Source organism: Salmo salar, chromosome 15 (genome assembly GCF_965601325.2).
Source record: "Salmo salar chromosome 15, fSalSal1, whole genome shotgun sequence".
Classification (NCBI taxonomy): Eukaryota; Metazoa; Chordata; class Actinopteri; order Salmoniformes; family Salmonidae; genus Salmo; species Salmo salar.
The window spans coordinates 94438240-94462369 of record NC_138305.1 but is presented as its reverse complement, the minus strand read 5'-3'; the positions used below and the strand labels follow the sequence as shown (position 1 = coordinate 94462369).

Sequence of the window (24130 nt, the reverse complement as noted above, 5' to 3'; positions counted from 1 at the left end):
TACAGCCCAGAGCCAACCGAGGAGAAGGAGGATTACAAGGAGGTCATAGACTATAGCCCAGAGCCAGTCGAAGAGAAGGAGGATTACAAGGTCATATACAGCCCAGAGCCAACCGAGGAGAAGGAGGATTACAAGGAGGTCATAGACTACAGCCCAGAGCCAGTCGAAGAGAAGGAAGATTACAAGGTCATATACTATAGCCCAGAGCCAGTCGAAGAGAAGGAGGATTACAAGGTCATAGACTACAGCCCAGAGCTAATCGAAGAGAAGGAGGATTACAAGGAGGTCATAGACTACAGCCCAGAGCTAGTCGAAGAGAAGGAGGATTACAAGGTCATAGACTATAGCCCAGAGCCAGTCGAAGAGAAGGAGGATTACAAGGTCATAGACTACAGCCCAGAGCCAACCGAGGAGAAGGAGGATTACAAGGAGGTCATAGACTACAGCCCAGAGCCAGTCGAAGAGAAGGAGGATTACAAGGTCATAGACTATAGCCCAGAGCCAGTCGAAGAGAAGGAGGATTACAAGGTCATAGACTACAGCCCAGAGCTAATCGAAGAGAAGGAGGATTACAAGGTCATAGACTACAGCCCAGAGCCAGTCGAGGAGAAAGAGGAGGAGGTCATAGACTATAGCGGCAGCCCACAGCCAGATGACAAAGAAGAGGAAGACACCGATTATAACCAAAGGCCATACATCCCCACACGGTGGCCATCAAACATCCCCACACGGACCCTACTGTCCACTACCAGCCACTGTACACAACCCACTCGCCCTACCATCCCCACTCGCCCTACCATCCCCACTCGCCCTACCACCCCTACTCGCCTTACCACTCGCCCACCTGCTCCCACTCGCCCAACCACTCGCCCACCTGCTTCCACTCGCCCAACCACTCGTCCAACCACCCCCAGTCGCCCTACCACCCCTACTCGCCCTACCACCCCTACTCGCCCTACCACCCCTACTCGCCCTACCACCCCTACTCGCCCTACCACCCCCACTCGCCCTACCACCCCTACTCGTCCAACCACAACCACCTCCGTGGACAACATGGTCCGAGTCTACCTGAATAGGACTGCACCCAGGGTCCCATCACTGAACACGCCCAGCCCTGAGGTTAGAGAACACAGCTTCCAGTTTCTAATGAGGCTCCACATGAACCGATTCAACCAGCACCTCAGCATGCGGGAGAGCAACACCCTGGACATCAAGGAGGGCATCCAGGCCATGAGGGGCCAGCAGAGCAAGCTCAGCATCCAGCTGGAGACACTCCTGGCCCTGCAGTCAGAGTCTGCCCTTGAGAAGAAAGAGAGGGTGGGCGAGCTGGAAAGTAGCTACACAGACATGGAAACTCGTCTGAGAAGGCTGGAGGGTCGTCTAGAGATCGTGATAGATGGGTTTACTGCCCTGGCTCAGGAGATGAACAAGGTGAAACGCTTCAGACACATCTCACGGTCTGCTAAAGAGGTGCCACCAATCTCTACAGTCTTAGTGCCAGGGGTTACCACAACTCGACCCACCGTCAGGACTTCTCAATTAACAACCGTGACAACACTGAGACCCACTGTCAGGACTTCTCAGTTAACAACCGTGACAACACTGAGACCCACTGTCAGGACTTCTCGATTAACAACCATGACAACACTGAGACCCACTGTCAGGACTTCTCAATTAACAACCGTGACAACACTGAGACCCACTGTCAGGACTTCTCAATTAACAACCGTGACAACACTGAGACCCACTGTCAGGACTTCTCAATTAACAACCGTGACAACACTGAGACCCACTGTCAGGACTCAATCAACAATCACCAGGTCACAAACTAGAGCCACAGTCCCCAAAATCGTACCAATGTCCCGTCTCCCTGCTAACAAAGCCACAACAACCCCTCAGAGGAATAGAAAGCACAAACCAACTGTCTCCACAAAGTCCACGTCCCAAACATTCACAAACAGACAAACTACAAAACCATTAATAACTAGAACCACAAAAAGTAATGTCATTTCAAAGTCCAGCACAAGACGAAGTACTACCTTAAGTAATCCCAGGACTAGCACTAGACCACATAGTACAACAAAGCCCAGCGCTAGGCCAAGTACTGCAACAAAGTCTGAAACAAAGACTACGATGGTCAAGAAGATTCCCGTGACAGATAATAAGCGCTCAACACAGACATGTCAATCAAAACCAAGGCAAGCTAAAGTAGACCTGGCTGCCACTAAGTATCAGCTGGCACCACCATCCCATAAACTTAAGCCTCCAACACTGGTGTCAAAAAATCCTACGTCATCCAAGTCACGTAATCAAGCTGCTAAAAAAGAAGAGGATGCTTCTCGTTCTAGAAGCAGTTATAAAAAAGACAGTGCTTTCAGATTAGTTGTACCTGATTCAAAGATTCAACCCAATGTTAAAATCACAGAAACAGTTGTCAGAGAAACATCCCACCCAAACAAAGGTTATGGGAAAACCACTGCTCCAGACACATTCCAGTTGGCCCCACCGTCCCACAAAGTCCAGGAAGTGTCAAAAGCCAAAACAAGTTACTCTAAGAAGGTTCTCACCACGTTGGCATCCACCAAAACCACCTCTTCTTTGAAGCGTTCAAAGTTAACCACAAAGAGTAAAGTCAAATCTACTAGTTCCAAGAGATCCCCACAGAGGAAGAAAACCGAGTACCAGTCTAATGTTCTGGACCTGCTCAAACTACTCCAAGGTAATGATGAAAAGTCTTCCCAAAAGAACAAGAAACAGAAGCAAGATGGTTCCTATGGTTCTTTTCACATTGTTCTAGGAAGGCTGGCCATTCCTGTCAAAATTATCCCTGATTATTAGAGACATTTACAGTGGCTTGCAAAAGTATTCACCCCCTTGGCATTTTTCCTATTTTGTTGGCTTACAATCTGGAATTAACATTTATTTTGGGGGGCTTTGTATCATTTGATTTACACAACATGCCTACCACTATGAAGATGCAATATATTTTTTATTGTGAAACGAACAAGAAATAAAACAGTCAACTTGAGCGTGCATAACTATTCACCCCCCCAAACTCAATACTTAGTAGAGCCACCTTTTGCAGCAATTACAGCTGCAAGTCTCTTGGGGTATGCCTCTATAAGCTTGGCACATCTAGTCACTGGAAGTTTTGCCCAATCTTCAAGGCAAAACTACTCCAGCTCCTTCAAGTTGGATGGGTTCCTCTGGTGAACAGCAATCTTTAAGTCATACATTTACATTTACATTTACATTTAAGTCATTTAGCAGACGCTCTTATCCAGAGCGACTTACAAATTGGTGGATTCACCTTATGATATCCAGTGGAACAACCACTTTACAATAGTGCATCTAAATAGTGCATCATACCACAGATTCTCAATTAGATTGAGGTCTGGACTTTGACTAGGCCATTTCAAGACATTTAAATGTTTCCCCTTAAACCACTTGAGTGGTTAAAGCTGTATGCTTAGGGTCATTGTCCTGCTGGAAGGTGAACCTCTATCCCAGTCTCAAATCTCTGGAAGACTGAAACAGGTTTACCTCAAGAATATCCCTGTATTTAGCGCCATCCATTATTCCTTCAATTCTGACTAGTTTCTCAGTCCCTTCTGATGAAAAACATCCCCACAGCATTGCAGTTCCTTCAGGGTTATCCTTGGTCTCTTTGTTGCCTCTCTGATTAATGCCCTCTTTGCCTGGTCCGTGAGTTTTGGTGGGCGGCCCTCTCTTGGCAGGTTTGTTGTGGTGCCATATTCTTTCAATGTTTTCACAGTGGATTTAATGGTGCTCCATGGGATGTTCAAAGTTTCAGATATTTTTTATAACCCAGCTCTGATCTGTATATATATATATATATATATATATATATATATATATATATATATATATATATATATATATATACTGAGATCATGCGACAGATCATGTGACACTTAGATTGCACACAGGTAGACTTTATTTAACTAATTATGTGACTTCTGAAGGTAATTGGTTGCACCAGATCTTATTTGGGGGCTTCATAGCAAAAAATACATATGCACGCACCACTTTTCCATTTTGTTTTTTTTAGCATTTTTTTAAACAAGTAATTTTTTTCATTTCGCTTCACCAATTTGGACTATTTTGTGTATGTCCGTTACATGAAATCCAAATAAAAATCCATTTAAATTGGAGGTTGTAATACAACAAAATAGGAAAAACGCCAAGGGGGTGAATACTTTTGCAAAGCACTGTATATAAAAAAAACTTGAACTAATTTCAACATTTGATATTTATGCTTTTATTATATATTTGTTATCTATGAAAAATGTATGTTTTTGAGTGAGTGGAAATGAACTTCTTCATGTAGAGGCAACATTGTTCCTGTGTTTAAAGCTGTATTTTGTGACTATTAGATCAGTTGCACAATAGCCTAATCCTGTCATGAAAAAATATACAGTTCAGTGTTTCCCCTTGCATTCTTTTGAACAGAGGTGGCAAGGGTAGCGGGGAGTGGGGGGTGCATTGCTACTAGCGTTAGCACAATGACATGCTAGCTGTTCCCATAGCATTCCATTCATTGCGCTAACGACTTTTCACATATTTTTTGCAGCGATGGCATGAATATAGGTTAAACACTGCAGTTACCATATTCAAAGTTTTATATTATACAAAAGTTGTTGAAATATTGTTTGGTGCTATTTTTCTTTGAGCCCAGTGGGTCAGACTACCTCAAGACTTACAGTGCATTCGGAAAGTATTTAGACCCATTTACTTTTTCCACATTATGTTGCGTTACAGCCTTATTCTACAATGGACTCAATTCATTTTTTCTTCATCAGTCTACACACAATATCCCATGATGACAAAGCGAAAACAGGTTTTATGAAATGTTTGCAAATTTATTAAAATACATAAGTATTCAGAGCCTTTGCTATCAGACTTGAAATTGAGCTCAGGTGCATCCTGTTTGCATTGATCATCCTTGAGATGTTTCTACAACTTGATTAGAGTCCACATGTGGTAAATTCTATTGATTCGACATGATTTGGAAAGGCTCGCACCTGTCTATATAAGGTCCCACAGTTGACAGTGCATGTCAGAGCAAAAAAGCAAGCCATGAGGTTGAAGGAATTGTCCGTAGAGCTCTGAGACAAGATTGTGTTGAGGCACAGATCTGGGGAAGGGTACCAGCAGCATTGAAGGTCCCCAAGAACACAGTGGCCTCCATCATTCTTAAAGGGAAGAAGTTTGGAACCACTAAGACCCTTCCTAGAGCTGGCTGCCCGGCCAAACTGAGCAATCGGGGGAGAAGGACCTTGGTCAGGGAGGTGACCAAGAACCCAGAGTTCCGGAGTTCCTCTGTGGAGATTGGAGAACCTTCCAGAAAAACAACCATCTCTGCAATACACCACCAATTAGGCCTTTATGGTAGAGCAAAGTACAGAGAGATCCTTGATGAAAATCTGCTCCAGAGCGCTCAGGACCTCAGACTGGGGTGACCTTCCAACAGGACAGCGACCCTAAGCACGCAGCCAAGACAATGCAGGAGTGGCTTCGGAACAAGTCTCTGAATGTCCTTGAGTGGCCCAGCCAGAGCCCGGACTTGAACCCAATCTAACATTTCTGGAGAGACCTGAAAATACCTGTGCACTGACGCTCCCCATCCAACCTGACAGAGCTTGAGAGGATCTGCAGAGAAGAATGGGAGAATCTCCCCAAATACTGGTGTGCCAAGCTTGTAGCGTCATACGCAAGAAGACTCGAGGATGTAATTGCTGCCTAACGGTGATTCAACAAAGTACTGAGTAAAGCATCTGAATACTTATGTAAATGTAATATTTCATTTTTTTATTTTTAATACATTTGCTAACATTTCTAAAAACCTGTTTTTGCTTTGTCATTATGGGGTATTGTGTGCAGATTGTTGAGGGATTTTGTTGTTTATTTTCCATTTAGAATAAAGCTGTAACGTAACAAAATGTGGAAAAAGTCAAGGGGTTTGAATACTTTACGAATGCTCTGTATACGTACAGTATTTAGAGAGTATTACATTTCAGAGCAGAATATCCCAATTGTAGAAATAACCTCCATTAAACAGACAAATTGCAAATATATATATGCAAGTATACGCATACTACACAAGTATTTGAAGTGAGTTTGCCCGAGGTATCGTCCGTTCCTATGTTCAGGTTTAAATCTATGTTTCAATTCCATCTTCTATTTTTATTGGATGTTTTAAGATATGATTGTGTATGCAAATGTGTCCATGTATATGAGATATGTATTTTATGACATTAATTATGCCCTTGGTGCCTTGTGATTGTACTTAAAATAAACACTTTTTTTCAAATTTGTGTCTTCAATGTACTAAAACTTTACTGTGCATATGTCACGGTTATCGTCGGTGAAGGAGGACCAAAATGCAGCAGGACTGTGTTTGTTCATTTTGAACATTTATTAACTTCCCGAAATGAACGTACAAAAATAACAAAACAAGCGAGCGAACGAACAAACCATATACCGACAGTCTGGCAAGGCACAAGGCTAAACACAGAACAATCTCCCACAATTAAACAAACAAACACACCCAACTAATATAGGACTTCCAATCAAAGGCAACACCACACAGCTGCCTTCAATTGGAAGTCCACCCCAATTAACCAAACATAGACATACAACTAACTAGATAAACATAGAAATACGTAAACAAAGATCATAACCCAAAAACCCGGAAATACTAAATCAAACACCCTTTTTCCAAAACACCACCCCGAACCACATAAAACAAATACCCTCTGCCACGTCCTGACCAAACTACAATACCAATTAACCCTTATACTGGCCAGGACGTGACAGCATAACACAAATAGCAACATTACATCAACAATATCCAGATTTGCCTTCATCATGCATTGGTCAGATAGTTTCCAAAAACATTTTTAGCTTCTTACTGTAAAGATAGACTGAACAGATTTTTCCAAAGCGAGTTTATAGCATTTATGTCCCGTTGAAGCTGTGCGTTGGTTGGCCTTCAACTGTGGGGTTTCCAGTGACGAGGTAAGAGCTGGGGAAGCTAGGGTAGCTGTCCTCCAGGGTGTCCTGTCAGCTGGACAGAGCTTTGGTGGAAGGCTTGCTTAGGCAATGGGCTGGCTTGGCAATGGGCATAATTCTTCTCAGCTTCTCAGTGTCATATCATGATGAGATGTGATGCCTCTTTCTGCAGTTCGACTTTAGTTTTGTACCTCTTACTTCTCCTGTTGATTTTCTCTGCTCTGCTCTCTGTATCAAGGTTTACTTTGGTGACACGTTCTTTTAAGATGGAAATGTAACTTTTAATGCAAACTTGTGCAAATGGGTTCCTCAGTTCATCAAAGTGGCGGCCCGCCCAATAGGGCGTTAGAGGCGGCGCCCCGCTTGTGATTGGTAAAACAAAAATATATACAGTACCAATCAAAGGTTTGGACACACCTACTCATTCAAGGGTTTTTCTTTATTTTTACTATTTTCTACATTGTAGAATAATAGTGAAGACATCAAAACTATGAAATAACACATGGAATCATGTAGTAACCAAAAAAGTGTTAAACAAATCAAAATATATTTTATATTTTAGATTCTTCAAAGTAGCCACCCTTTGCCTTGATGACAGCTTTGCACACTCTTGGCATTCTTTCAACCAGCTTCACCTGGAATGCTTTTCTAATAGTCTTGAAAGAGTTCCCACATATGCTGAGCACTTATTGGCTGCTTTTCCTTCACTCTGCAGTCCAACGCATCCCAAACCATCTAATTTGGGTTGAGGTCAGATGATTGTGGAGGCCAGGTCATCTGATGCAGCATTCCATCACTCTCCTTCTTGGTCAAATAGCCCTTACACAGCCTGGAGGTGTGTTGGGTCATTGTCCTGTTGAAAAACAAAAGATAGTCCCACTAAGTGCAAACCAGATGGAATGGCATATCGCTGCAGAATGCTGTGGTAGCCATGCTGGTTAAGTGTGCCTTGAATTCTAAATAAATAACCAACAGTGTCTCCAGCAAAGCACCACCACACCATCACACCTCCTCCATGCTTCATGGTGGGAACCACACATGCGGAGATCATCCGTTCGTCTACTCTGTGTCTCACAAAGACACAGCGATTGGAACCAAAAATCTCAAATTTGGACTCATCAGACCAAAGGACAGAATTCTTCTGTGTTACTACATGATTCCATGTGTGTTATTTCATAGTTTTGATGTCTTCCCTATTATTCTACAATGTAGAAAATAGTAAAATAAAGAAAAACCCTTGAATGAGTAGGTGTGTCCAAACTTTTGACTGGTACTGTATATATTTTTATTTAAAGAGTATATACAGTATATTATATAATTCAAGGATTAAGTTTTAAATGCTCATAGAATTGTGTTAAATGTGTAAATTAAGCTGTTTCAAAAATATTGTTCAAAACAAGTTGTTCAGTGACTACTCTGCCTCTCAATGACTGCCAGCAGCAGTAGGCCATGCGAACATGGCACATAGGCCATGCGAACATTGCTTGGATTGCTTTCCCAGTTATTTGCAATGACGGAGAACTGCCCTCAACAAAATCGCAAGTTTTCACAGCATATATAATAACAGCACTAAGTAAATGGACTGTCCTGGGACATGTACATGTAGGTAGAGTTATTAAAGTGACTATGCAGAGATGACAACAGAGAGTAGCAGTGGTGTAAAGAGGGGGGGGGGGGGGGCAATGCAAATAGTCTGGGTAGTCATTTGACTATTTACATCCAACAAAAGTCAAAGGACAGAGGGATACACAAGCTAGAACCTTTGGAAGGACAAAAAAGCATGACTGTGACTTGCCAATTTGATCGTTTCCACCCACGGTGTTCATCAGGTTCTACTGTAGGTGACAGAGCAACATGTTATGTGACTAAAACAGCATGAAACCTGTTGTATCACAAAGCATGATCAAATAATTAGCTAGTTACATTCATTTTGAGAAACATTGAGAAATCTATTTTGTTTGTTGTCAAATTAACCAGTTATCTGCTTTTGATAAGCAACTAGCTCCCTATAGCTAGCTGGTGGCTTGCTAGCTAATTAGCTAGCTCCCACGCCAATTTCAAGTCTTTCTAAACTATTGTCTGACTAACTCGGAAATACGAGGTTATTTCAGAATGAAAGTTAACCGGCTAGCGCATCATGCTTTGTGACATTATTTTAGCTGGATATCCCCAGTTAGATGATGTGTTTTCACTTATTGTATCTGCATGCTTGTTGTATTCTCCCTGGTCCGTTCGTGAGCTGGCTGCTCGTTTTAAAAAGGACCATCTAATCTGTTCAAAACAGTGGCAGCATGTGCAGCTGTGGTCATTCGGTTTTTTAAAAGCAAAAGTGTATTTACGCTGTTGTTCAAATGCACAGATTGCTTTATATAACTTTATATAACTCTGGTAGTTCAGCCAATCAGCAGCCGATGGTTTCAACATTTGACACATGTTGAGAGTTGTAGCATTGGCTGTGTCTATCGCCAACATTGGCAATACATATCTTTTATCCTCTTTTTGCATCTGGGAAGTGGTGGAACAAAGCTGTATTTAAGCATGTCTTATTCTGTGAGTCTGAATCTGTTTGATAAAACAATGCAGATTATTTACATGCAGAGGACTTGGGAAATTAATAGTTTCTCCAACGGACATCCACAATGAATAAATTCTGGATGTTGGCTAATAATGTGACAACTCTATTGTATAGCTTGTATCCATAGTCTTTTCACAGAAATGTGTCTACTCTGGGCCAAGAGTGTGCTGTGAGGACAAGTCTCATCACGTATCTATCTCCTCACACAGCTCGCACAGTTTCCTGCCCCCATTGTTCCTTCCTTTGGTTTAAAAAAATGTATCCTCTTTGACTGGAAATGTTTGTTTTAAAGTATAAGTGTTCGCCGTTCTCCGTTTCAGATGTGCTTCTGGGTACACAGGCAACCCTCAGCTCGGCCAGAGGTGTAGTGTTGGCAACAATGACCTGAATGGTATGTGTATGGATTATTCAATTCAATATAGCTTTATTTATCCCCTCAGGGGCAGTTAAGATTGTTATTACACAGTGCTAACAGGCTGCAGCTGCAGACATGTATACACAATTAAAATTATTGTATTTGATAGAATGAAGGCACACAGAGTGAAAACCTCTCTGTGTCATGTTTACAGGTAACTGCTATAACTGTGACCAGAGAGGAAGTGAAGGATGCAATGGAAATGGTGTGTGTCGCTGCAAGGTAAGCAAACCAAGGCTTCTGTAAGTACTTCATAATAATTACCATCCTCATTGACATCCCCAAGCCCATCACTCAGACGCGGGCAGTATAGGAGCATCATGGCAAAACCTGTAAGTCTGGCCAATAGCTTCTACCCCCAGACTCAGGCTGCTGAATAGCCACCACATCGCTACCTGCTCTGCTGTCCCCCCCTCTCCCCACCCTCTACGGACATTTACCCTGCCCCCACCCCAATGGATATTTATCATTGCCACGGTTTTTAATGTGTATATATTATTATTTCTGTTTTATTATTATCTATTTGTATTATATTTGTATTGTTTTTTTTTTCACTTTGTCCTGCGTTGTTGGAACTCGGAGCGCAAGAATTTCCCTGTACCCTGTAATTACATCTGCATCCCTGTACATGGGATTATTAAACTCTTTAAATCTAAATCTAAATATCCTTATCCACTTCTGAGGGTTACCTCCATGAGATAGTTTGTCCCATAGAAATAGAATAACTAGAATGGCATTCCCATTCAGGTCAATGCTCTATTTCTATGGTTAGTTCCCCTCTCACACTATATATCATTGTGTTCCAGATGAACGTTGAGGGCCCTGCCTGCTCCAACTGTAAGCAGGGAACCTTTCACATCAGCACAGACAACAAAGATGGCTGCCTGTCCTGCTTCTGCATGGGCGTCACACAGCAGTGCTCCAGCTCCTCCCACTACAGAGACCAGGTACCCAGGCAACAAGAACTAGGAAACTACTTCCTTAATAAAATATATGAGTAAAGTATTTTTTTGTGTAATTTATTTGTATGTACACTCAACAAAAATATAAACGCAACATGTAAAGTGTTGGTCCCATGTTTCATGAGCTGAAATTATCCATTCGCACAAAAAGCTTATTTCTCTCAAATGTTGTGATAACATTTGTTTACATCCCTGTTAGTGAGCCTTTCTCCTTTGCCAAGATAATCCATCCACATGACAGGTGTGGCATATCAAGAAGCTGCTTAAACAGCATGATCATTACACAGGTGACCCTTGTGCTGGAGACAATAAAAGGCCACTCTAAAATGTGCAGTTTTGTCACACAACACAATTCCACAGATGTCTCAAGTTTTGAGGGAGCGTGCAATTGGCATGCTGACTGGAGGAATGTCCACCAGAGCTGTTGCCAGAGAATTGAATGTTAATTTATGTACCATAAGCGGCCTCCAACATCATTTTAGAGAATTTGGCATTATGTCCAACCGTCCTCACAACCGCAGACCACGTGTATGGCATCGCATGGGGGCAAGCGGTTTGCTGATGTCAACGTTGTGAACAGAGTGCCCCATGGTGGTGGTGGGGGGGTTATGGTATGGACAGGCATAAGCTATGGACAACAAACACAATTACATTTTATCTATGGCAATTTGAATGCACAGAAATCCTGTGACAAGATCCTGAGGCCCATTGCGAGGCCCATATTTTTTAGGTATCTGTGACCAACAGATCTATATCTTTATTCCCAGTCATGTAAAACCCATAGATTAGGGCCTAATTTATTTATTTTAAATAACTGATTTCCTCATATGAACTGTAACTCAGTAAAATCTTTTACATTGTTCCATGTTGCGTTTATATTTTTGTTTAGTATAGATATGTATAGTGTAATGTTGTTTATATATGTGTTCATGCAGGGCTCATCTGCGAAAGAGTCTGTGGTCTCAGCATGACTCCCGGCTTAAATAAAGGTTAAATTAAACAGAGCACTTAGAGTGTAGGCTGTCCCTGGTCACAGATTTGTTTGACTTTGATGTGACAATGACCAATTCAAGAATGGGCAATTCAACACACAAACAGATAATTACAGCTACTTTGAGAGCACTCCAATTGCCAATAACGCTCTACTGAACTGAACTAAACTGATTCAATTTTCTGAAGCTTTTCCTGTCTCTCTGAGTGAGACTGGTTGATTATTCCTTCCTGTGTGTCCTGCAGGTGTCATCCGTCTTTGTCCCTGGCAACTTCCAGGGCTTTGCTTTGGTCAACCGGCAGCACACCAACCGTATCTCCACCGGCTTCACTGTGGAAGTGTCCACCGATGGCACACAGCTCTCTTATAGCAACTTTGACTACCTAGGCCAGGAGCCCCACTACTGGCAGCTGCCTGGGGTCTACCAGGGGGACAAGGTGAGTCACAGATAATGATCTGGCCAACTGGCCAGCAGAGACGTTCCATACTCCTGTAGACCTCAGCTCAATCCCAGCTTCCAGGTGCTCTCTATGATGGAAAGCGGCTTCTACTCGTGCAGAAAACTTCTACATTCCTGATCAATGTTCTCTTTCAATTTCTGCTTAATTAAGTAGCCTGACTTTCTGAGTCAGAGCTGATCTTCTCTTGCTGTGAAATGGGTTTGCTAAATGAGTTATAGCAGAGGACACTGAGAGTGAGGGCCAATGTCCTCATAGTGTGGAGACAGAGTTTGGTTGTATACTCCATGAATTCACCATTTATTACTAGAGTTAGAACCTCGTCAGAAGGTGTTAGCCTTAGCAGTCTCTGAGATAGTAGACAGTACTTTGCTTGTTGATGCATCTACTTTTAGAGACCATGACATGATTACATTTTCATTGGTATTGATGAAATTATGGTTCGTTAAGCAGCAACATTAATTGTTTCTTTATTTCTTGGTTTGCCTGCCCACTCTATAGAAGGAAGCTTTCTTTGCTCGTATGAGACGAGCACATCAGGTAAACCAGAGTGGTGCTTGTCGTGTGGTGATGATTGTGCAGTATCAGACTTATTGTGAACAATTGATGACAAAAATGTCAGTTTGTAATTCAAACAAAGGATTGGTGTGATTTGGCAATTGATCGTACTGATTGGTGTCCAGTATTTTGGTAAATGTTTCATACATAAACCATAACACAACTGTGTTTGAGATGCATGGATTGCCTGTATAGTGTTCCAATGACCTCCATTTTTTTCCTAGTTTTAGCACAGTTGTAGCAGCAATCAACATCCAGTACTTGCTCTATTTTCACACAATATTAGTAATATTTTAGCTTAAGATCAAATCACATTTTATTGGTTGCATACACATGTTTAGCAGATGTTATTGCAGGTGTAGCTAAATGCTTGTGTTCCTAGCTCCAACAGTGCAGTGATATCTAACAATACACATCAATACATACAAATATAAAAGTAAAAAAAATGGAATAAACAAATATATATATCTATATATATATATATACAGTGCCTTCGGAAAGTATTCAAACCACTTGACTTTTTCGAAATTATGTTAGGTTACGGCCTTTTTCTAAAATCTGACTCAATTTGGGGAGATTCTCCCATTCTTCTCTGCAGATCCTCTCAAGTTCTGTCAGGTTGGATGGGGAGCGTTGCTGCACAGCTATTTTCAGGTCTATCCAGAGATGTTCGATCGAGTTCAAGTCCGGGATCTGGCTGGGCCACTCAAGGACATTCAGAGTCTTGTCCCGAAGCCACTCCTGCATTATCTTGGTTTTATGCTTAGGGTCGTTGTCCTGTTGGAAGGTGAACCTTAGCCCCAGTCTGAGGTCCTGAGTGCTCTGGAGCAGGTTTTCATCAAGGATCTCTCTGTACTTTGCTCCGTTCAACTTTGCCTCGATCCTGACTAGTTTCCCAGTCCCTGAAAAACATCCCCACGTCGTGATGCTGCCACTACCATGCTTCACCGTAGGGATGGTGCCAGATTTCCTCCAGGCGTGAAGCTTGGCATTCAGGCCAAAGAGTTCAATCTTGGTTTTATTATACCAGAGAATCTTGTTTCTCATGGTCTGAGAGTCTTTAGGTGCCTTTTGCCAAACTCCAAGCGGGCTGTCATGTGCCTTTTACTGAGGAGTGGCTTCCATCTGGCCACTCTAACATAAAGGTCTGATTGGTGGGATGCTGCAGAGATAGTTGTCCTTCTGAAAAGTTCTCCCATCTCCACAGAGGAACTCTAGAGCTCTGTCAGTGTGACCATCGGGTTCTTCGTCACCTCCCTTACCAAGGCCCTTCTCCCCCGATTGCTCAGTTTGGCTGTGCGGCCAGCTCTAGGAAGAGTCCTGGTGGTTCCAAACTTCTTCCATTTAAGAATGATAGAGGCCACTGTGTTCTTGGGGACCTTCAATGCTGCAGAAATGTTTTGGTACCCTTCCCCAGATCTGTGCCTCGACACAACCTTGTCTCGGAGCTCTATGGACAATTCCTTCAACCTTATGGCTTGGTCTTTGCTCTGACATGCACTGTAAACTGTGGGACCTTATATAGACAGGTATGTGCCTTTCCAAATCATGTCCAATCAATTGAATTTACCACAGGTGGACTCCAATCAAGTTGTAGAAACATCTCAAGGATGATCAATGGAAGCAGAATGCACCTGAGCTCAATTTCAAATCTCATTGCAAAGGGTCTGAATACTTATGTTGATAATGTATTTTTGAACAAAATATATAAAGAAATTAGTAAAAATGTCTAAAAACCTGTTTTTGCTTTGTCATTATGGGGTATTGTGTATAGATTGATAAGGGGATTCTTTTTTAAATAATACGGCTGTGACCTAACAAAATGTGGAAAAAGTCAATGGGTCTGAATACTTTCCGAATGCACTGTATTTATGTATGTATGTATTTAAATATGTATATATATGTGCAGTTGAAGTCGGAAGTTTACATACACCTTAGCCAAATATATTTCAACTCAGTTTTTCACAGTTCCTGACATTTAATCCTAGTAAAAATTCTCTGTCTTAGGTCAGTTAGGATCACTACTTTATTTTAAGAATGTGAAATGTCAGAATAATAGTAGAGAATGATTTATTTCAGCTTTTATTTCTTTCATCACATTTCCAGTGGGTCAGAAGTTTACATACACTCAATTAGTATTTGGTAGCATTGCCTTTAAATTGTTTAATTTGGGTCAAATGTTTCGGGTAACCTTCCACAAGCTTTCCACAATAAGTTGGGTGAATTTTGGCCCATTCCTCCTCACAGAGCTGGTGTACCTGAGTCAAGATTGTAGGCCTCTTTGCTCGCACACGCTTTTCTAGTTCTGCCCACAAATGTTCTATAGGATTGAAGTCAGGGCTTTGTGATGGCCACGTCAATACCTTGACTTTGTTGTCCTTAAGCCAATTTGCCATACATTTGGAAGTATGCTTGGTGTCATTGTCCATTTGGAAGACCCATTTGCGACCAAGCTTTAACTTCCTGACTGATGTCTTGAGATGTTGCTTCAATATATCCACTTAATTTTCCTCCCTCATGATGCCACCTATTTTGTGAAGTGCACCAGTCCCTCCTGCAGCAAAGCACCCCCACAACATGATGCTGCCACCCCCGTGCTTCACAGTTGGGATGGTGTTCTTCAGCTTGCAAGCCTCCCCCTTTTCCTCCAAACATAACGATGGTCATTATGGCCAAACAGTTATATTTTTGTTTTATCAAACCAGAGGACATTTCTCCAAAAAGTACGATCTTTGTCCCCATGTGCAGTTGCAAACCGTAGTCTGGCTTTTTTATAGCGGTTTTGTAGCTGTGGCTTCTTCCTTGTCGATATAGGTGTCACGTCCTGACCAATATTTAGGTATTATTTCTATTATATTTGGTCAGGACGTGGCAGAGGTATATTTGTTTTTGTATTATGGGGTTTTGTGTGTGGTGTAGTGGGGTGTATTAGTTTGGTATAGGTTCTAGGTTTGTTTTTCTATGTGTAGTTTTGGGTGCTGGACTCTCAATTGGAGGCAGGTGTTTCTAGTTGCCTCTGATTGGGAGTCCCATAAGTAGGTGTGTGTTTGTTTGGTTTTGGTGGGTAGTTGTTTTTGCACTGCGTGTTGTGTGCCTGCAAAACTGTTCCTGTCGTATATATTGTTTGAATTGTTAAGTGGATGCTCTACTCCTTTATTTTAATTAAAGATGAGTATTCACATACCTGCTGCGCCTTGGTCCATTTCTACAGAAGACAGCCGTTACAGAACTACCCACCACCAAAGGACCAAGCAGCAGAAGAGGAGGAAGCCACAGGAGAAGAAAATGGAAGAATGGACCTGGCAGGACGAAAGAAAATTCTGGGCGGACAAGTTAAGGGAGCTAAGGGAACCCGAGAGGCAGCCCCAAGATTTTTTTGGGGGGGGCACACGGGTAGTTTGGCCAGGCCAGGGAAGAGCCGTAAGCCAGCTACCCGTGACTACAGGGAGGTGCGTACGAGGTGGAGGGCGTCATGTTACGCTGAGGTGCGCACCATCTCGCCTATACGGACGCACAGCCCACTTCGCCCAGTACCAGCGCCCCGCAGGTGCCAGGGCAAGGGGAGCATCGAGCCGGAAGGGGTGATGCCAACCCTGCACTCAAGACCGCCAGTGCGCCCTTTCGGTCCGGTGTTTCCCGCTAGACACACTAGCATGGAGGTGCGTGTCTCCAGGCTGGTACGTCCAATACCTGCCCCATGCATCAGGAGTCAACAGTCGTCATCAGAGCTGCCCGCCAGTCAACAGTCACCAGAGCTGCCCGCCAATCAACAGTCACCAGAGTTGCCCGCCAGTCAACAGTCGTCGGAGCTGCCCGCCAGTCAACAGTCGTCGGAGCTGCCCGCCAGTCAACAGTCGTCGGAGCTGCCCGCCAGTCAACAGTCGCCGGAGTGGCCGGACTGCGCTGAACTGCCGGAGTGGCCGGACTGCGCTGAACTGCCGGAGTGGCCGGACTGCGCTGAACTGCCGGAGTGGCCGGACTGCGCTGAACTGCCGGAGTGGCCGGACTGCGCTGAACTGCCGGAGTGGCCGGACTGCGCTGAACTGCCGGAGTGGCCGGACTGCGCTGAACTGCCGGAGTGGCCGGACTGCGCTGAACTGCCGGAGTGGCCGGACTGCCCTGAACTGCCGGAGTGGCCGGACTGCCCTGTTCTGCCGGAGTGGCCGGACTGCCCTGTTCTGCCGGAGTGGCCGGACTGCCCTGTTCTGCCGGAGTGGCCGGACTGCCCTGTTCTGCCAGAGTGGCCGGACTGCCCTGTTCTGCCAGAGTGGCCGGACTGCCCTGTTCTGCCAGAGTGGCCGGACTGCCCTGTTCTGCCAGAGTGGCCGGACTGCCCGGTTCTGCCAGAGGTGCCCGCCTGCCCTGATCTGCCAGGGTGCCCGGCCTGTCAGGATCAGCCCGAGTGGTCCTCCTGCCCTCCGGTCCAGCCCGAGTGGTCCTCCTGCCCTCCGGTCCAGCCCGAGTGGTCCTCCTGCCCTCCGGTCCAGCCCGAGTGGTCCTCCTGCCCTCCGGTCCAGCCCGAGTGGTCCTCCTGCCCTCCGGTCCAGCCCGAGTGGTCCTCCTGCCCTCCGGCCCAGCCCGAGTGGCCCGCATGCCTTCCGGCCCAGCCCGAGTGGCCCGCATGCTTTCCGGCCCAGCCCGAGTGGCCCGCATGCCTTCCGGCCCAGCCCGAGTGGCCCGCATGCTTTCCGGCCCAGTCCGAGTGGCCCGCATGCCTTCCGGCCCAGCCCGAGTGGCCCGCATGCCTTCCGGCCCAGCCCGAGGGGCCCGCATGCTCTCCGGCCCAGCCCGAGGGGCCCTCCTGCTCTCCGGCCCAGCCCGAGGGGCCCTCCTGCTCTCCGGCCCAGCCCGAGGGGCCCTCCTGCTCCCCGGCCCAGCCCGAGGGGCCCTCCTGCTCCCCGGCCCAGCCCGAGGGGCCCTCCTGCTCCCCGGCCCAGCCCGAGGGGCCCTCCTGTCCCCCGGCCCAGCCCGAGGGGCCCTCCTGTCCCCCGGCCCAGCCCGAGGGGCCCTCCTGTCCCCCGGCCCAGCCCGAGGGGCCCTCCTGTCCCCCGGCCCAGCCCGAGGGGCCCTCCTGTCCCCCGGCCCAGCCCGAGGGGCCCTCCTGTCCCCCGGCCCAGCCCGAGGGGCCCTCCTGTCCTCCGGCCCGGCTCGAGGGGTCCGTCTGCCTGGCGCAGCTATCGGCTCCACCGAAGTGGGCGACGCCGAGGGTGGAGCAGGGTCCACGTCCTGCACCGGAGCCACCTCCAGGATAGGTGGGTTGGGGAGGGAGGGTGTAGCACAGTGCCGTCGTTGACGGCAGCCACCCTCCCTTCCCTCCCTTATTGTTTAGGGGGTATTGCTTTTTGGTTTTGTTGGGGTAATGGGGATTTTTTGTGTTTTCTTTTAAGGTGCATTCCGGGGTCTGCACCTTTAGGGGGGGGTAATGTCACGTCCTGACCAATATTTAGGTATTATTTCTATTATATTTGGTCAGGACGTGGCAGAGGTATATTTGTTTTTGTATTATGGGGTTTTGTGTGTGGTGTAGTGGGGTGTATTAGTTTGGTATAGGTTCTAGGTTTGTTTTTCTATGTGTAGTTTTGGGTGCTGGACTCTCAATTGGAGGCAGGTGTTTCTAGTTGCCTCTGATTGGGAGTCCCATAAGTAGGTGTGTGTTTGTTTGGTTTTGGTGGGTAGTTGTTTTTGCACTGCGTGTTGTGTGCCTGCAAAACTGTTCCTGTCGTATATATTGTTTGAATTGTTAAGTGGATGCTCTACTCCTTTATTTTAATTAAAGATGAGTATTCACATACCTGCTGCACCTTGGTCCATTTCTACAGAAGACAGCCGTTACAATAGGACTCGTTTTAAGGTGGATATAGATACTTTTGTACCTGTTTCCTCCAGCATCTTCACAAGGTCCTTTGCTGTTGTTCTGGGATTGATTTGCACTTTTTGCACCAAAGTACGTTCATCTCTAGGAGACAGAACGCGTCTCCTTCCTGAGCTTTATGACTGCTGCGTGGTCCCATGGTGTTTATACTTGCGTACTATTGTTTGTACAGATGAACGTGGTACCTTCAGGCACTTGGAAATTGCTCCCAAGGATGAACCAGACTTTGAATGTAGGCCTTGAAATACGTCCACAGGTACACCTCCAATTGACTCAAATTATGTCAATTAGCCTATCAGAAGCTTCTAAAGCCATGAAAACATTTTCTGGAATTTTCCAAGCTGTTTAAAACCACAGTCAACTTAGTGTATGTAAACTTCTGACCCACTGGAATTGTGATACAGTAGATGTCCTAACTGACTTGCCAGAACTATAGTTTGTTAACAAGGAATTTGTGGATTGGTTGAAAAACGAGTTTTAATGATTCCAATCTAAGTGTATGTAAACTTCGGACTTCAACTGTATGTATAAACTCAGCAAAAAATAAACGTCCTCTCACTGTCAACTGCGTTTATTTTCAGAAACCTTAACATGTGTAAATAGTTGTATGAACATAACAAGATTCAACAACTGAGACATAAACTGAACAAGTTCCACAGACATGTGACTAACAGAAATTGAATAATCTGTCCCTGAACAAAGGGGGGGTCAAAATCAAAAGTAACAGTCAGTGTCTGGTGTGGCCACCAGCTGCATTAAGTACTGCAGTGCATCTCCTCCTCATGGACTGCACCAGATTTGCCAGTTCTTGCTGTGAGATGTTACCCCACTCTTCCACCAAGGTACCTGCAAATTCCCGACATTTATGGGGGGATCCGGGCTCTTCGCTGCCCATGGCAGAACACTGACATTCCTGTCTTGCAGGAAATCACGTACAGAACGAGCAGTATGGCTGGTGGCATTGTCATGCTGGAGGGTCATGTAAGGATGTGCCTGCAGGAAGGGTACCACATGAGGGAGGAGGATGTCTTCCCTGTAACGCACAGCATTGAGATTGCCTGCATTGATAACAAGCTCAGTCCGATGATGCTGCGACACACCGCCCCAGACCATGACGGACCCTCCACCTCCAAATCGATCCCGCTCCAGAGTACAGGCCTCAGTGTAATGCTCATTCCTTCGACGATAAATGCGAATCCGACCATCACCCCCGGTGAGACAAAACCGCGACTCGTCAGTGAAGAGCACTTTTTGCTAGTCCTGTCTGGTCCAGCGACGGTGGGTTTGTGCCCATAGGCGACGTTGTTGCCGGTGATGTCTGGTGAGGACCTGCCTTACAACAGGCCTACAAGCCCTCAGTCCAGCCTCTCTCAGCCTATTGCGGACAGTCTGAGCACTGATGGAGGGATTGTCCGTTCCTGCTGTAACTCGGGCAGTTGTTGTTGCCATCCTATACCTGTCCCACAGGTGTGATGTTCGGATGTACCGATCCTGTGCAGGTGTTGTTACAAGTGGCCTGCCATTGCGAGGACGATCAGCTGTCCATCCTGTTTCCCTGTAGCGCTGTCTTAGGCGTCTCACAGTACGGACATTGCAATTTATTGCCCTGGCCACATCTGCAGTCCTCATGCCTCATTGCAGCATGCCTAAGGCACGTTCACGCAGACGAGCAGGGACCCTGGGCATCTTTGTTTTGATGTTTTTCAGAGTCTGTAGAAAGGCCTCTTTAGTGTCCTAAGTTTTCAGAACTATAACCTTAATTGCCTACCGTCTGTAAGCTTTTAGTGTCTTAACGACCGTTCCACAGGTGTATGTTCATTAATTGTTTATGGTTCATTGAACAAGCATGGGAAACAGTGTTTAAACCCTTTACAGTGAAGATCTGTGAAGTTATTTGGCTTTTTGTGAATTATCTTTTAAAGATAGGGTTCTGAAAAAGGGATGTGTCTTTTTTTGCTGAGTTTATTTAAATATACATAGATATTTATATACAGTACCAGTCAAAAGTTTGGACACACCTACTCATTCAAGGGTTTTTACATTTTCTACATTGTAGAATAATAGTGAAGACATCAAAACTACGGGGGACCAGTACGGAGAAAAAACGTATGAAATGTATGCATTCACTACTGGGGCGGCTACTTTGAAGAATCTGATTTGTTTAACACTTTTTTTGGTTACTACATTATTCCATATGTGTTATTTCATTTGAGGTCTTCACTATTATTCTACAATGTAGAAAATAGTAAAAAATAAAGAAATACCCTTGAATGAGTAGGTGTGTCCAAACTTTTGACTGGTACTGTATATATATATACAGTGGGGAGAACTAATGAGTGGAGAACAGAAGGGCTTCTTAAAGAAAAACTAACAGGTCTGTGAGAGCCGGAATTCTTACTGGTTGGTAGGTGATCAAATACTTATGTCATGCAATAAAATGCAAATGAATTACTTAAAAATCATACAATGTGATTTTCTGGATTTTTGTTTTAGATTCCGTCTCTCACAGTTGAAGTGTCCCTATGATAAAAATTACAGACCTCTACATGCTTTGTAAGTAGGAAAACCTGCAAAATCGGCAGTGTATCAAATACTTGTTCTCCCCACTGTATATATACTACATGCCAAAGGTATGTGGACACCTGCTTGTCTAACATCTCATCCCAAAATCATTACTGAAATGCTTATAATATTTGCATATGGGCGACAACAATCGGTTTTCTGCACACTATGTAAGCTGATATGCGGTTAGTATAAACAGTTGTACTTACCTGGAATGACCTAAAGATGTTACTGAAATAGTTCAAATCATGGACACGTCTTGAATGGAACAAAATAATCGTATTAAATAACTCTCTCTTCTGTAATAGTTACTTCTTCATGTGTTCAAAGTGGCTGTTTAACGCATCCCAATAACGTTTCAATGGTTCACCTGTCAAAAGCATCTCAGTCTGCTTCTCAGTGCGCCTGCTTTTAAAGCCCACAGACAAATCCGCTAGAATATTCCACAGGATGTGACCCACCAAACGGTCCATTCTTGGTCTTGTCACTGTAATGAACAAACTTACAGTATGTGTGATGGGATGTATAGACATTATTGACAGTATGTGGATAGAATATGGTAGGTTACACGCTACACAAAATTGCTTACTTAAAAGGCACTCTGTTTAATAGACCATTCACATAGTGGATGACTCAGATGTACAGTACTTAACTGTACTGCAGTGAATGAGTCATAAGGAGCTTTGCAGACATCCATCTTTGATTCATTACTGTGACCATAAACAGTAGTTAAATTCTAAAAGCCTTCCATTAGTTCTAGTTCTAAAGTGTCCACTGGCTCCTCCATAGGAAAGTAGAAAGTGATCATAGGAGCCTTGCTTTTTTCACAAAACTAGAGAGACTCTCCCTGGACAGAGGAGCAGCTGAGGAAGGATACGTCCATTTGGGTCTTAGTGAAGTCTTTGAAGGGTAATGGCACCACCCAGGCCAAAAGAGCTAGCCAGGTATTCCTACTGTAGTCTAGCCACACACTGTTCCGTCCATACAGCACATCTACTAACATCTACTAACAATAATAGAAACCAACCACCAGTGGGACCTCCTTCCCCTATTATGGATTGTCTTTTGGGATTTTCCATGACATTACCAAAAGATAATCCCAACATCCTTAGATATGCGACTGAACATTTACAGTAGCATGGTAGATATAAGCATGAATGCAACTGCAGCACATTGACAGTAAATGTACCAGATGCATGTCGTAAAAAGGCATGTGTGTATTGCAAACAGACCTGAATGAGCATGTGAGACTATCTGGAATGTGAAGAGAAGAGAGCCATGTTGTGTCTAATGGCAGACGTGTGGATGATTTTGTATGTTTTAGGATTATAGAAACTAGGAAGTTGAATGGCCCCAGTGAGTGAAGTTGTGTACACACCACGGCGGTGTAGCCCTGGATAAGCGCAGGACAGAATGTCTCCTTACCTACACCCCAAGACAACCAGTGCTTGGTGTGAATCTTACCTACACCCCAAGATCCCAGTGCTTGGTGTGAATCTTACCTACACCCCAAGATCCCAGTGCTTGGTGTGAATTTTACCTACACCCCATGATCCCAGTGCTTGGTGTGAATCTTACCTACACCCCAATATCCCAGTGCTTGGTGTGAATCTTACCTACACCCCAAGATCCCAGTGCTTGGTGTGTCTCTTACCTTGCATGATGAGAGGTCTTGTTTTGGAACCCCCCTGAGCCCCCCCCCCATCCTCTCCCCCAGGAACAAGTGAAGAAGCTGGATGATGAGATCTGGGAAATTATCTCCAACTTTGGTGACAAAGGCTCTCCGGCAGTCTCTCCTCCCTTCCCTCCCTCCTCCTCCTCTTCCTCGTCTTCCTCTGAGAGGAAGATCCCCAGCCACTCCTATCATGCTGGGTCTCGTACCCCCATGAGGCCCTTCTCTCCCTCTTCCTCCCCCTCTGGTATTTCCTCCCTGGTACGGCCTACAAGGCCTCAGCCAGCCTCCCCCGGCCCCTCCCCTCGACTCCAGGTACATCTAAAATAACCCTCAAACATACTTATTTAGCTCATCCATATGTGTTATTGTGGTTGTTGCTGACTGATTTACTCTCTGTTTGGGCCTGGTCCTGTTGACAGACTAAACGGCGTGGGACGAAGAACATAGTGGGTCCTCCTAGTGCTCACAGTGGCCCCAGGCCTGCTGTGGTCTCCAGCCTGGTAGACATGACAGTGACAGCCTGACTGACTGACTGACTGACTGACTGACTGACTGTCTTGCCGGTCGGCTAGCTGGCTGCCTGATGGACAGGCGAATGGCTGACTGACTGACTGTGTGATGATTGACTGACTAACTGACTAGCAGACTGACTGACTGATAGACTGACTGTCTGACTGACTGACTGAACGCATGTCCCTGCCCTTGGCACACACAGAGGAAACTGCCACCTTCCATGCGATAACATACTGTAGCCAGGAAGGTAAATCAACAACTGATCAAGTTATCGATTCATGAATCATAAGAATTCATATTTCACAGGGTTATCCTGTACAGTTCACCATAGTATTGGCAAAATGTTAGAGTCTATTTCGAAAGAACCAGAAAGGGAAGATTGGTCTGAAAAGAGCAGTGTGTGCATATATTCCATGGCTAACCAGGGTGGCATTTTCCTCTGGAAAGCACAGAGAACCCACTAATTGCTGTTAAAGTCATACTCCGTAATTGTGCACTTAAAGAGTAGTACTGG

At 44.9% G+C, this 24130-nt stretch overlaps 1 protein-coding gene across 16 annotated transcripts in view; it reads left to right on the top strand.

The window, feature by feature from the left end:
• Positions 1 to 24130, top strand: part of hspg2 (heparan sulfate proteoglycan 2) — a 198342-nt gene that overhangs the window by 117833 nt on the left and 56379 nt on the right. For 13 of the 16 annotated variants that reach the window (XM_045696264.2, XM_045696273.2, XM_045696263.2 and 10 more), the window contains 7 exons: positions 9931 to 10001; positions 10180 to 10247; positions 10832 to 10972; positions 12224 to 12415; positions 12938 to 12976; positions 23146 to 23415; positions 23523 to 23603. In XM_045696264.2, the coding sequence (XP_045552220.2) occupies positions 9931 to 10001; positions 10180 to 10247; positions 10832 to 10972; positions 12224 to 12415; positions 12938 to 12976; positions 23146 to 23415; positions 23523 to 23603 (862 nt within the window). The remainder of the gene's footprint in view (positions 1 to 9930; positions 10002 to 10179; positions 10248 to 10831; positions 10973 to 12223; positions 12416 to 12937; positions 12977 to 23145; positions 23416 to 23522; positions 23604 to 24130) is intronic. The other 3 variants (XM_082962171.1, XM_082962172.1, XM_014146824.3) reach the window with 1 other exon arrangement.